A 13189-nucleotide genomic window follows, 5' to 3' on the forward strand; every position below is an offset into this window, starting at 1 on the left:
GTGCTATGAACAGCTTACACTGTAATATTGGCCAGTTTGTAAACAAAATTTGTTCTTGTTGTTGTTGAAATATTTAGCCAGCTGACCACACCCGATAATGACCCAAATTTAGAAGGTCGAAGCATGTTATGTAATGTAAACAAGGCCTTTAAAACCCGGAATAAAAGATGTTATTCTTTTAACTAACTCAACTAAACATTCATAATATTCTTCTAATAGCTGATAACAATTGATTTTCACTCGTGAATGAACTTGAATTAGCAGAGATTGATGATAACATTTTCCTAAGCTGCACGTTCCTCTTAATTTGTTCATTTCGTATTCAATATCAGTGGCCGAACTGACGATTTCTGTCCCTTTTATAAAACTGTGAAATACACAAATACAAGCTGAAATGTATGTACACAAATTTTTATCATCATTAAGTAACAAGTAAGATTTATATTTTTCTGCCAAGTTAAAATACTGGTACTATGAGGTCAAGAAAACTTTCCAAGGTTTCCATTATCACCAATTCTATATTCTCTTCAAGACCTAAGTAGCTCTTTTTTTTTTTCATTTTGGTAGGCCAATTTGTTAACAGCTTTTTTTTTTACCCATTTTGGAAGTCCCTCTGTTAACAACTTTTTTTTCATTTTGGTAGGCCAATTTGTTAACAGCTTTTTTTTGACCCATTTTGGAAGTCCCTCTGTTAACAGCTTTTTTGTTTAATTTTGGAAGGTCCATTGTCAACAGAACCCTATCTGTACTATATAAAGCGTTTGAAATTTAGTTGCGGTGCTTGATAGAGAAAGATCATTATAAGGCCTGTCTTTAGTATACAGAATGGATTGAGTTGGGTTTTTTTTAAGCCCACCATGGGTATCAAAACTCGATTTGTAGTGTCTTGAGACTGTACTCTTTCCGCTGAGCCAATGGGGGGTCAATATGCAGAAATAAGGTCACTTCAATAGAGAACTTCCTAGAGTGTTTTTACTGTCTGTCTGTCTGGCTGTATGCGTATTTATCTACATAATGCATATTTATTTCGGGCACACATTCACAAATAAAAGTTATTTACTGATTTAAAAAAAACCAGCAAAAACATCCGTATCATTAAAAATGCTATGATGACGTAGCTCAAAAACGCGGATCTGCCATCTAAGTGGTATTTAGAAGTAATTTTATTATTCCAATATAGAACGAGAAAATATATTTTTTTAAGTTAATTTGTACAAATGTTACTTGAATATAAAACTACTTTTTTTTCTATACAGTTAGTGTTCTACGACACCATTCGGGCCCACGTGGTCGACAGTCGTTTCGAATATTACCCATCCAAGTGTCCGTCTAATGGATGTAGTCATTGTGTAAAGTAAGTTGATGTTTTCAATGTCAGCGAGTTACGTTAGTGTTAGATGGGATTCTCATCCTGTGTTAATCTTCATGTAGGATAATCCATTCGTGTTGGGAAGGATTCTCATCCTGTGTTAATCTTCAGGTAGGATAATCCATTCGTATTGGGAAGGATTCTCATCCTGTGTTAATCTTCATGTAGGATAATCCATTCGTGTTGGGAAGGATTTTCATCCTGTGTTAATCTTCATGTAGGATAATCCATTCGTGTTGGGAAGGATTCTCATCCTGTGTTAATCTTCATGTAGGATAATCCATTCGTGTTAGGAAGGATTCTCGTCCTGTGTTAATCTACAGGTAGGATAATCCATTCGTGTTGGGAAGGATTCTCATCCTGTGTTAATCTTCAGGTAGGATAATTTTCGCCAACTTGAACTTAATTTTAACGTGTGAAGCTTCTTCAAAAGTATAAGTTTATTTCAGTGAAATTATAGTCGCACAGTATTTGCAATCGAAGCATATTAGCATGTGTAAGTAACTGTTTCTTATTATTTCCACTAGGGTGCGCAATGGTCGGCTAGAAAAATCTGCAGGTGAATCTGATGGATTCGTAACGATTAGCGAAAATGCAGATGTGATAATTCCAATACTTTTGCCAATCCATAATTCCGGACTCACTCCATTAGAGTGTAGCACCTCTATTAACCATGGAGCTATCAAAGATCTAGAGGCAGCGTTGTGGATGTTAGACAAAATTAATAGTAATCCACAATTTATTCCAGGAATCAGTTTAGGAGCTGTCGTTATCGACACTTGCGGTTCGTCTCTGAAAGTTACTCAACGCTTGTTCAGTTTCCTTGCAAATCAAACAAGAAACTTGGAGGAGATCAATATTTCTTCAGTTTTGGCTGTCGTCTGTTCCACGTCATCTGAAGTAACTAGTAAAGTAGAAGCCATATTAAATCCTCTAAATCTCACCAGTGTCGCCACTGTGGATCTTCTGACTAAGGAGAAAGGGAATTCTTATAGTTTACAAATAGCCATTCCGGTTAAAGTCAGGGTTAAGGCGATGATCGAAACCATGAAGTACTTTGGTTGGTCATTTGTAGTTGTTCTTCACAGTACAGATTACGTCACTCAGTTCGGTATTCAGACATTCACCAAAGAAGCCAAGCTCGCTTCCATCTGTACCGATATTCAGATCTCACTGGAAGATACGAGTGATCCTGAAGTAAGAAAATTCAAAATAAACAAGGCAATAAACGAACTTATAGATGCCAAAAGGCGAGGTGCAAAAGTAGTCATTCTTTGGCTTAACAACCATGATTCGACCCTGTTCTATGCTGCACTACAGAGAGCTATTTCAGAAGGAATTATTTATCGTGGTGACTTTATTTGGCTAATAAACGACGGTAGGGGCGAGGATGTAGTTGAGTTTGGTGAAATATTGGCTGGGTCTCTGTTTTTTCGGGAAGAAGAAACAGAAGTCCAAGAGTTTGTGACTTACTTTCGTCAACTTAGGCCAACCGGAAACAAGCGTAATCCTTGGTTCCAAGAATATTGGAAGGAACACATCAAATGTACTGGCCCAGAATGCATTGCAAATTCTGGAGTTACCAGCATCGTCCAAGCTGTATTGTCGATTGCTTCAGGCTTAGCTCGCTTCAGAAATGAGTTATGTCATGCCGAAAGGGGGCTTTGTCCTCATTTACTTCGTCAGCCATCTTTACGTCACATACTCAACCAATATATCCGGTACACAGCTTCCGCTAGGCCTAATCAAAACGAGTCAATGTTTGTGTTTGCAAATGATGGAGTTGGAGATATTCCGATGGGAATCTTTACCCTAAGGAAAGGGATCGCCGACACCTATAATTATCAAAAGGTACTATTGATATGTTACAAGAAATAAATGAATAATTATTACATGATGCTCTTAAGACCATGACAATATTTTTATGATATGTTTTTTTTTTTTATAGCTAAGCCTCATTGGACTATCTGCTGTGTCCACCGCGGGGAACAGAACCCCGGATTTTAGCGTTGCAAGTCCGTAGACTTACCGCTGTCCCACTTTATGATTTGATTGGATGATTATTTTTCTGTTAATACACAATATATATATATATATATAGTTTGATTTACATCAATGCAAGTGTTACCACCCGAATTCTTAAAATAAAATAAAAACTTTATATTTTTTATGTAGTAGTAGTAGTAAAGTACAGTGACGTCACTCGTCAAAACTTTTGAACATATATTAAACATTCTAGCAAAAATAATACCATTGTAAACATAGTAATAAGGTTATGATCTATCTAGACGATGTTTTAACTCAAATGAGAACAAAGCAATTCACATTAAATCAATTTAACCACGTAAATAAAATTGAAGAGTTTATATCACATTAAACCAAGTTAACCACGCAAATAAACCTGAGGAGTTGATATCACACTAAATCAATTTAACCACGTAAATAAAACCTAGGAGTTTATATCACGTTAAATCAAGTTAACCACGTAAATAAACCCGACGAGTTTATATCACATTAAATCAAGTTAACCACGTAAATAAACCCGACGAGTTTATATAAAATTAAACCAATTTAACCACGTAAATAAACCTGAGGAGTTGATATCACGTTAAATCAGTTTAACCACGTGAATAAACCCAACGAGTTTATATCACATTAAATCAAGTTAACCACGTAAATAAAACCTAGGAGTTGATATCACGTTAAATCAGTTTAACCACGTGAATAAAACCTAGGAGTTGATATCACGTTAAATCAGTTTAACCACGTAAATAAACCCAACCAATTAATATCGTAGCATATAATTTCCCAGTGGCTCAGAGGCAGGTCTGTAGGCTTACGGCACTAAAATTCGCGTTTCGATACCCGTGATGGGCAGAACACAGATAGCCCATCGTGAGTTCTGTGCCCTAACCACACCCAAAACAAACATATAATAGATTGTTATCACAGTTTTAAGATCGAATTTACATCTTTCTTATCAACCAGTAGTCGAGTAATGATGGTGATAAGTGAACCCTTATATCTAATCTAAACGTAAGAAATTACTTAAGTATACACGAAATAGATAAATAACTTTTCAAAATGGCTCAAGCACGTAAAAAAAAAAATGTTACTTGAAATAGATTTAAAATAATCGTGTGTATTTAGTGACCTTTTTTTTTCTGTTTGGTTTTTCAGGTCGGGTTATTTCATAATGGTCTAAATTTATTTGGAAACATGGTAACCTACGGAAGCCAAGGAAATGAAATCTCCATGACACAAATACCATCAGATTGTAAGGTAGACTGTGGTAACTGTGTTAGTCTAAACCCAAATATCCTTAGAGTAACCTCTCCAGATGGACTCTACTTGGCCGCAGCCATTGGTATCCATAAATCATCTGCGAATTTCTTGCAATGCGGAGATCTGAATTCGGACAGTGGGTTGCAGCAGGTGGAAGCTTTCTTGTGGGCTCTGGACCAGATCAATAAGAACCCTCGAATTTTACCCGGAGTTACTTTAGGAGGCGTGGTCTTTGACACGTGCAGCAGTCACGAAAAGACCTCGCAAAGTATATTGAACTTTCTTAGCCAGGCAGCACCTGTCCCCAAATTAGCCGTCACTAAAGATGGTCCCAGAAACTTTGAGAATATAATGGGGTTTCTTGCTGGTCAGCAATATGATGTAGTGAAGCCTGTTGCCGATTTTACTGTTCCTCAAAGAATAACCACAATTGGACTAGAAGACAGGACCACAGAGTTTAACAATTTGAACTGGTACGACTACCTCTTAAGACTTTCACTGCCAAATAACTTGATAGCGGATGCTATGGTCAAGACATTACAACTGTTTCGCTGGAACTACGTTTCTGTGGTGTATTCTTACGCCGATCGTCAATATGCAGACCTCTTCCAGAACCTTAAAACAGAAAGTGAGAAACAGCGTATACAGTTGGCTCTAACAGAAAAAGTGTCAGATGAAGATAGTAGCTGGACGTCTCGTGTCCTCCGACGGTTAGACTCTAAATGGAAAATTGGAGCCAGGTATGATGAAAACAAAAACATATCTTTGTAACTGTGACTATTTTCAGGTATTCATATGTTTCACCATCTTATTAGTGACGAGCACTAATACGATTTCCACTGTCTCTATCTACCATCCAGCAAAATCATCTCCAGTTGAAATCACTTGTAGAAATCAAACCCTTTTCACACTGAGCTCCCCCAAACCCTGGAATCACTTGTAGAAATCAAACCCTTTTCACACTGAGCTCCCCCAAACCCTTGGTTGTGGTTTTTCTAGTTAGTAGATATGGACAGTGGGTTTATTTCGCTCATGGAATCACTTGTAGAAATCAAACCCTTTTCACACTGAGCTCCCCCAAACCCTTGGTTGTGGTTTTTCTAGTTAGTAGATAGTGACAGTGGGTTTATTTCGCTCATGGAATCACTTGTAGAAATCAAACCTGAGCTCCCCCAAACCCTTGGTTGTGGTTTTTCTAGTTAGTAGATATGGACAGTGGGTTTATTTCGCTCATGAGCATGTTCGGTGACGGGATTCGAACTCGTGACCACCCTAACCTACCCACCATTTCTTATATGAAGGAAATGGTTCTTACTCTTAAACCTCAGTGTAATATCAAAATAATCTTTATTGTGTTAAACTTTTAAACTCAAATTTAACTAGTTTGTTTGTTTGTAATTAGTGGTTAATATGAGTGGATTAACGAGATTTCCATTGTCCTTGACCTGGAATGGCCTGGTGGTTAGGGCACCGGACTCGAACCCCGTTCCTGAACGTCCTTTCAGCCATGGGGCATTATAATGTGACGGTTAATCTCACTATTCGTTGGTAAATAGTAACCCAAGAGTTGGGGGTGGGTGGTAATGACTAGCTGTCTTCCCTCTAGTCTATCTTTAACTAAATTAGGGACGATTAGGTAATCCTCAAGTAGCTTTTTGCCTCAGACATCAGATAATCAAACATACAGTACTACAGATGTTATTTTTGCCTCAGACACTGATGATTTTCAACATACAGTACTACAAATGTTATTTTTGCCTCAGATAATTTTCACCACTAGATCCTCACAACACAACTTTGGTAAAGATATGAAATACGAAGTATTCGAAAGTGATAAACTACATAACATCTATCAGCACTTTACGTATGTCTTACTCAACTGTAAAAGTAACAAACTTAGCTGTCTAATATATTTGTTTACTTTTGAATTTCGCGCAAAGCTACTCGAAGGCTATCTGCACTAGCCGTCCCTAATTTTGAAGTGATATACTAGAGCGAAGGCAGCTAGTAAACAACACACACCGCTAACTCTTGGACTACTCTTTTACCAATGACAAGTGGAATTGACTGTCACATTATAACACCCTCACAACTGAAATGGTAACATCTGTAGTACTGTATGTTGAAAATCTTCAATGTCTGAGGCAAACATAACATCTGTAGTACTGTATGTTGAAAATCTTCAATGTCTGAGGCAAACATAACATCTGTAGTACTGTATGTTTGATTATCTGATGTCTGACTTTCGAATACTGTAAATTTTGTATATGTTTATCAGAGTGGTCGTTCTTCTATTGAGAGATGAGCATGTGGAACACCTCTTCCAAGGTCTCCAAATGATAACCAAAGAGAAGGCTGATGCAGTTGGTCAATACGTGTGGGTAACTTATGACAACCTCAAAGTGTTCCAGCGTTTTCCGGAACAAGTAAATGGCATCCTTTCTATCCGACCAATGACAAATATCATCCCTGCTTTTCGAGAATATTTTCGAGATTTGGATATTGGGAAGAACTCCAGAAATATCTGGTTTCGAGAATATTGGGAGCAAGTGTTTAGATGCAGAGGAGCGGCCTGTTACAATGGACTCCAGAGTAGCTTACAAGATATTCCTTTCGTCCAGGATCCTGGTGTGGCCAACGTGGTGGGAGGTGTCTTCGCCTTAGCCCAGAGCTTGGAAGCAGCAAGAGTCAGACTCTGTCCAGGGAAGCTTGCAGGAACCTGTCCTCAAATGAAAGAGAATATTGAGCTAAGAGAAATGATCTTAAATTTAACCAAGTCAGCTCGAGTTGAAGGTAGAACACAAAATCGGTTATTCACGAGAAACAATTATGGCACAGAACAACTGGAAATATTGACTTCCCACCAAGTAGGGAGAAGCGCCCCGAGTTTTATGAAGGTACTTTTATTTGTCAATTTAAAAAATAATAAATTAATAGCTTTTGCTATGGTATTCTTGTACCAATATGCAAATGGAAGAGCTTGGTTTAAATCACTGTCGTTCTATACATTGTGTCCTGTTTCGTTTCGCAATTGTACGTGTCTTGTGTAAAGGAATTCCAAATAAATTTGATCCATTGAAATTGAAGTGATTTATATTTGAAAGAATATAGCAACTTTCCATTTCTCAGTTGTAACTGAGCATGCAGCAACTGAAACCTAAACCTAATCCTTTATTTTTTTTCTGTAGATTGGGAGTTATACGGAAGCAGAAGGCTTGAACGTGAACGTAAGCAGATACAACAACAACAACAACGGTCATGAAAGTAATCCTCTGATGGTGACCTCCAGCTGTCTGGACAACAATAAGTGTGGTGAAGGAATTATTTTCCGACTGTCATCAACAATGAAGCGCATTTCAGTAAACAATAATTACGTTTTAACCTCATTAATGTCCGTCCACCGGAAAGGGGAGACGTTCTTCTCGTGCGGATCACTGAATCTAAAGAGTTTTCAGAACCTTGCGGCGTTGATATTTGCCGTGGATGAGATAAACAACAACAGTCGTCAAAGAACTGAGGAATATCTTGGTTTGGTCGTTCTAGATGATTGTGGCAGGGTTCAAAGAGCTGAGGAAAAACTGTTCCGTTATTTAGATGAAGAAAGTGAAGAGAGACTTAGAAGATCTCCCCCAAAATCCCAAAATGTCGTTGCAGCTTTAACCTTCAACCACCAGGTGGCCATCAACGTATCACCTCTTCTGCAAGCAAATTTAATCCCTCAGGTAGTTACATCTACCACGTGGTCAAACGTCAGCAAAGAATTGATTCCATCAATCTCGTCACCCCCGAAGTTACAAATGTCGGCTGTGGTGGCGCTGTTGGTAAAACATGACTGGAAGTACGTATATGTCATTCTAACCAATGACGCGTTTGGGAAGGAAGCCAATGCGGAGTTTTCGACAGTTGCTAGGAAACACAAAATCTGCATCGCAGAATCCATAAGCATTGATATTGACAACAGCGTAGAAGACCTTTCAAAAGAGTTAAGTGTGTTATCAGATCCAAATGTCAAAGTTGTTGTTCTGCTGATCAAAACCGCCGAGGCAACGCAAGTAATCTTACAGGCTGCTGATAGATCGAACATTCTTGACCGTTATGTTTGGATCATAACCGAAGGCTGGAATTCTGAACATTTAACTGAAAATGCTATGAAAAATAAGACGATGAACGCTTTAGTAGTGAAGCTGGAAAATCGTGACATTCAGGAATTCCGTCAGTTTCTCGCCCAAATGACGTTGGCTAGACACGACCGGATTCCTGATTCGTGGTTTGAAGAGTTTTGGCAACATCACTTCCGGTGTCGCCTGCTCAGCAGCTTGATTGTTCAGCGTCAATACCCGGATGTCTGTAGTGGTCAGGAACGATTTACTGACCTGCGACAGGACCATCAGGTTTATCACACCATCACGACCGTAAGAGCCATAGGACGTGCACTTCGTTCTTATATAGCCAAAGGATGTAGTCTGTTTTCAAACACAACAACCTGTGAAGGAATCGGAGAGGCAATCGGTAAAGCTTTGCAGGATCTAGAGGGCGCGCGCGAAGATCTCGAACACGGGTCTGTTTTCGGGTATCAGATTTTTAAAGTTCAGAATGATGATGGAGAATTTTTCCATCGTGAGGTAGGTGTTTTGGAATAACTTACACTTTAGACCATCTTTTCAAGCTGGTTCTAGTAGATTATATGTGCCAAAGGCGGGGGAACCAGGGACACGACCTACCCCCTTCCCCCACAGTTTTGTAAATTAGTAGAGTGTCACTCTTCCAAAATAAAAAATTATAACAATAAAAATATAATACAGCCTATAAATGTAGGGCGGATTGTAATTACTAGCGTTCTTACTGGTTCAATGTAAGGCTAGTATATATTGTTGACGACTCAGTAAAAATGGGAAAGGCATCCCTTGAGGTTTGTACCCCCACCCCTCCAAATTCAAAGTGTTTCTGCCGTCTATAACACATATCAAATATAGTGTGCTTTGGCACGTCCCATTAATTTTTTATTTTAATTTTGCGCAAAGCTACACGAGGGCTATCTGCGCTAGCCGTCTCTAATTTAGCAGTGTATGACTAGAGGGAAGGCAGCTAGTCATCACCACCCACCGCCAACTCTTGGGCTACTCTTTTACCAACGAATAGTGGGATTGACCGTCACATAATAACGCCCCCACGGCTGAAAGGGCGATCATGTTTGGTGGGACGGGGATTCGAACCCGTGACCCACAGATTGCGAGTCGAGCGCCCTAACCACCTGGCCATGTCGGGCCACGTCACATTAAGTTAAGAATTCAGGTGTATTTATGAATACATAAATGTTAAAAATGGAGAATATTATTTACACGTACATTTTTGGTTTCTTTTATTAGTTCCTGTTTCTTTTTTATTTTGCAGATTGGACTATGGAAAAACTATAACCTTGACCTCTACGAGGCCTACGTGACCTCCTACGGCAATATTCCTACATCAGTGTGCTACGGTAGCTGTGAGAAGTGTACATACGACACAGACCGTGACGAAAGCGTGGTCCACAAAGTCCCAGTTTACAGAAACTTCAATACTGTTTGGGGGATAATAGTCACAACCCTATCTCTCTTCGGTATCTGCACGGTGGTTGTATGCATCCTCTACTTCCTGGTAGCGTTTCCGGTTTCAAACGGGAACACAGTCCTCGGGTACGTCATTTTATTCGGAATCCTCGTTCTGTACGCAGTAAACTTTGCTTTCATCCTCTTGCCAACGACTTATACTTGTGGTATACGTCTGTTTGTCACGAGCATGGCGTACACATTCATCGTTTCTGGGATGTTGGCTACCGTAATGAACGCTTGGAAGTTGACGGACAAGAAGAACGGAAGGAGTCTCAGCGACAGATCTCGCTTCAACACTCCAACTAGCCTACTGATAATGATCGTGGGCCTGGTCACTATTCAGGTCTTACTGACCACAGCCTGGCTAGCGTTGCGACCTCCTCAAGCTGGTGAATACAGCCAGGTCTGGAGATGTTCCCCTCCATCTACTTTCGAGAACGAGCTGGTTATCTCTTTGGTATACGTGATTCTGCTCTTGGCATTTTCCATTTTTTTCTCCATCTTAACATGGAAATGCTCAGATGGCAACAGGGAACCCCGTTGGATACTTCTTAGTTGTGCTGTAATAATTTTGGTCTGGCTTGCTTGGACTGTTGTCTCCAGCCATCTACACCCAGAATATCGAGACCTCACGATCGTTGTGGCCAATTTAGCGTGTGCCACTGTTGTGATGTTGTGTTTGTATCTACGCAAGGTGTGTCTCTACACTAAGTTTACAAAGCAAGAGTGTAACATTAAGGCGAGGCTCCAGTCACCAAAGAAACCCCGCCCTAAGTATGGAGCTTTTCAGAAAGAAGGCGTGGTTTATGGTAAGTTGCTAGTATTTGTGGCTAGTAGGAAAACAACGTCTTTAAAATTGTTTTCTTTAGATTGACTATATTTAAAGAGCTATTTGATATAGAAAATGTAAAAGAAATAACGTGTTTAGTAACTTTTCTAAGGGCCTGATGTGGCTTAGTGGTTAACGTAGAGAGCAATTTTGTGACAACGGGACACGATCCGCGAATCCTTGGATTCAAGATTCAGGCACGCTACCGTTAGAGCAGACCAGGTTCAGTACCCAACTGAAGAACTAACAAATTCTTTGTGATTTAGCTGTGAACAATGTCGTTGTCCTCCAGGGGGACATTGGTAAATCTTCGGATATACAACACTAAAATCAGGGGTTCGATTCCCCTTGGTGGACACAGCAGATAGCTCGATGTGGCTTTGCTATAATAAAACACACACACACAATGTCGTTAGAATTCTAAATTTTACAGCAATGTCGAATCTTACTCAATTTTTAAAACCCTGTTTCCAGAATAAAAACAATTACAACGTGATGACCACAAATGGATTTGTTTTACAAAGTGCAACAGTTGTTAAGTTTTAATTACGGACGCGCCGGATTAAAAAATAAAATAGTTAAAAAGAAACTAGAAGACTTATTTGTTTGCTGTTACGTTCAAAGTTGTGGAATGGGCTATCTGCACTGTGCCCACCGCAGGGATTCTACCTTTACTTTAGCGTTGCTGTTACGTTCAAAGCTATGGAATGGGCTACCTGCGCTATGCCCACGGCAGGGATTCTACCTTTACTTTAGCGTTGCTGTTACGTTCAAAGCTGTGGAATGGGCTACCCGCGCTATGCCCACCACAGGGATTCTACCTTTACTTTAGCGTTGCTGTTACGTTCAAAACTGTGAAATGGGCTACCTGCGATGTGCCCACCGCAAGGATTCTACCTTTACCTTAGCATTAAAAGCCCTCAAGTTACCGTCATGGTCCCCCGATTGGACAGTGATAAGTTTGCTGGCTTTAAAGGCTAAAGTCCGGGGGTTCGATTTTCCGCAGTGGACCTAGCAGATAGCCCAATGTGGCTTTGTTTTAGAAACAACAAAACAAAGAATTTTTGAGAAATAGCAAATGCTGCTGTTTTCGCCATGTTTTAGTGGAATGTTTTGTTTTTGTAACGAGACCTGTAATTAGGAGTTTAAAGTTTAATAAGAGAAGGGGTTTGTTATTTTAGAAATTTACTAAACAGTGTAAAGACAGATCCTTGTGAGCACGTTTCTAATTACTTTATGACTATTGTTGATTTTGCGGAAGGTTCATTCATTTCGGATATTGCTTTAAAACTACACAAGGGCCTCTCCACGCTAACTGGAGGCAGCTTATCTACAGCACTCACCGCCAACTCTTAGACTTCTATTACCTGTCCGAATAGTGGGGTATAACCATCACTCGTATAGCGCACCCACGGCCCCAGAGTATGGAGCGCGTTTTTTAACGGGCAACGGGACGCGAACCATGAAACATAGCGGTGGATCTATAATAGTGGATGAAACACAGTGGTGGATCTATAATAGTGAATGAAACACAGTGGTGGATCTATAATAGTGGATGAAACATAGTGATGGATCTATAATAGTGGATGAAACACAGTGGTGGATCTATAATAGTGGATGAAACACAGTGGTGGATCTATAATAGTGGATGAAACATAGTGATGGATCTATAATAGTGTGGAAGCATTGTCGAAAGTATGTTTTATGTAAATACAGAAGTATCACGACATCCTGGCTGTCACAAAAACAAACAAAAAACAATTGAAGTATCACAACATCCTTGGCTGTCATAAAATACCCAGTTGAAGTATCACAACATACTAGTTGTCACAATATACACAGTTGAAGTATCACGACATCCTGGCTGTCACAAAACATCCAGTTGAAGTATCACGACATAATGGTTGTCACAAAATACCCAGTTGAAGGAACACAACATACTGGTTGTCACAAAACACCCAGTTGAAGTAACACAAGATACCGGTTGTCACAAAATACCCAGTTGAAGTAACACAACATACCAGTTGTCACAAAATATCCAGTTGAAGTATCACGACATCCTGGCTGTCACAAAATACCCAGTTGAAGTATCACGACATAATGGCTGTCACAAAATAC

The 13189-nt window shown here is 39.5% G+C and overlaps 1 protein-coding gene across 1 annotated transcript in view; it reads left to right on the forward strand.

Annotated features, from left to right (window-relative positions):
- The window catches only part of LOC106472687, a 33400-nt gene that overhangs the window by 12221 nt on the left and 7990 nt on the right, over nucleotides 1-13189 (forward strand). The window contains exons 5-10 of the mRNA XM_022401238.1: nucleotides 1257-1354; nucleotides 1897-3220; nucleotides 4550-5394; nucleotides 6933-7551; nucleotides 7843-9276; nucleotides 10046-11051. Coding sequence (XP_022256946.1) covers nucleotides 1257-1354; nucleotides 1897-3220; nucleotides 4550-5394; nucleotides 6933-7551; nucleotides 7843-9276; nucleotides 10046-11051 — 5326 coding nt within the window. The remainder of the gene's footprint in view (nucleotides 1-1256; nucleotides 1355-1896; nucleotides 3221-4549; nucleotides 5395-6932; nucleotides 7552-7842; nucleotides 9277-10045; nucleotides 11052-13189) is intronic.

This window comes from Limulus polyphemus, unplaced genomic scaffold (assembly GCF_000517525.1).
Source record: "Limulus polyphemus unplaced genomic scaffold, Limulus_polyphemus-2.1.2 Scaffold5525, whole genome shotgun sequence".
NCBI classification, from domain to species: Eukaryota; Metazoa; Arthropoda; class Merostomata; order Xiphosura; family Limulidae; genus Limulus; species Limulus polyphemus.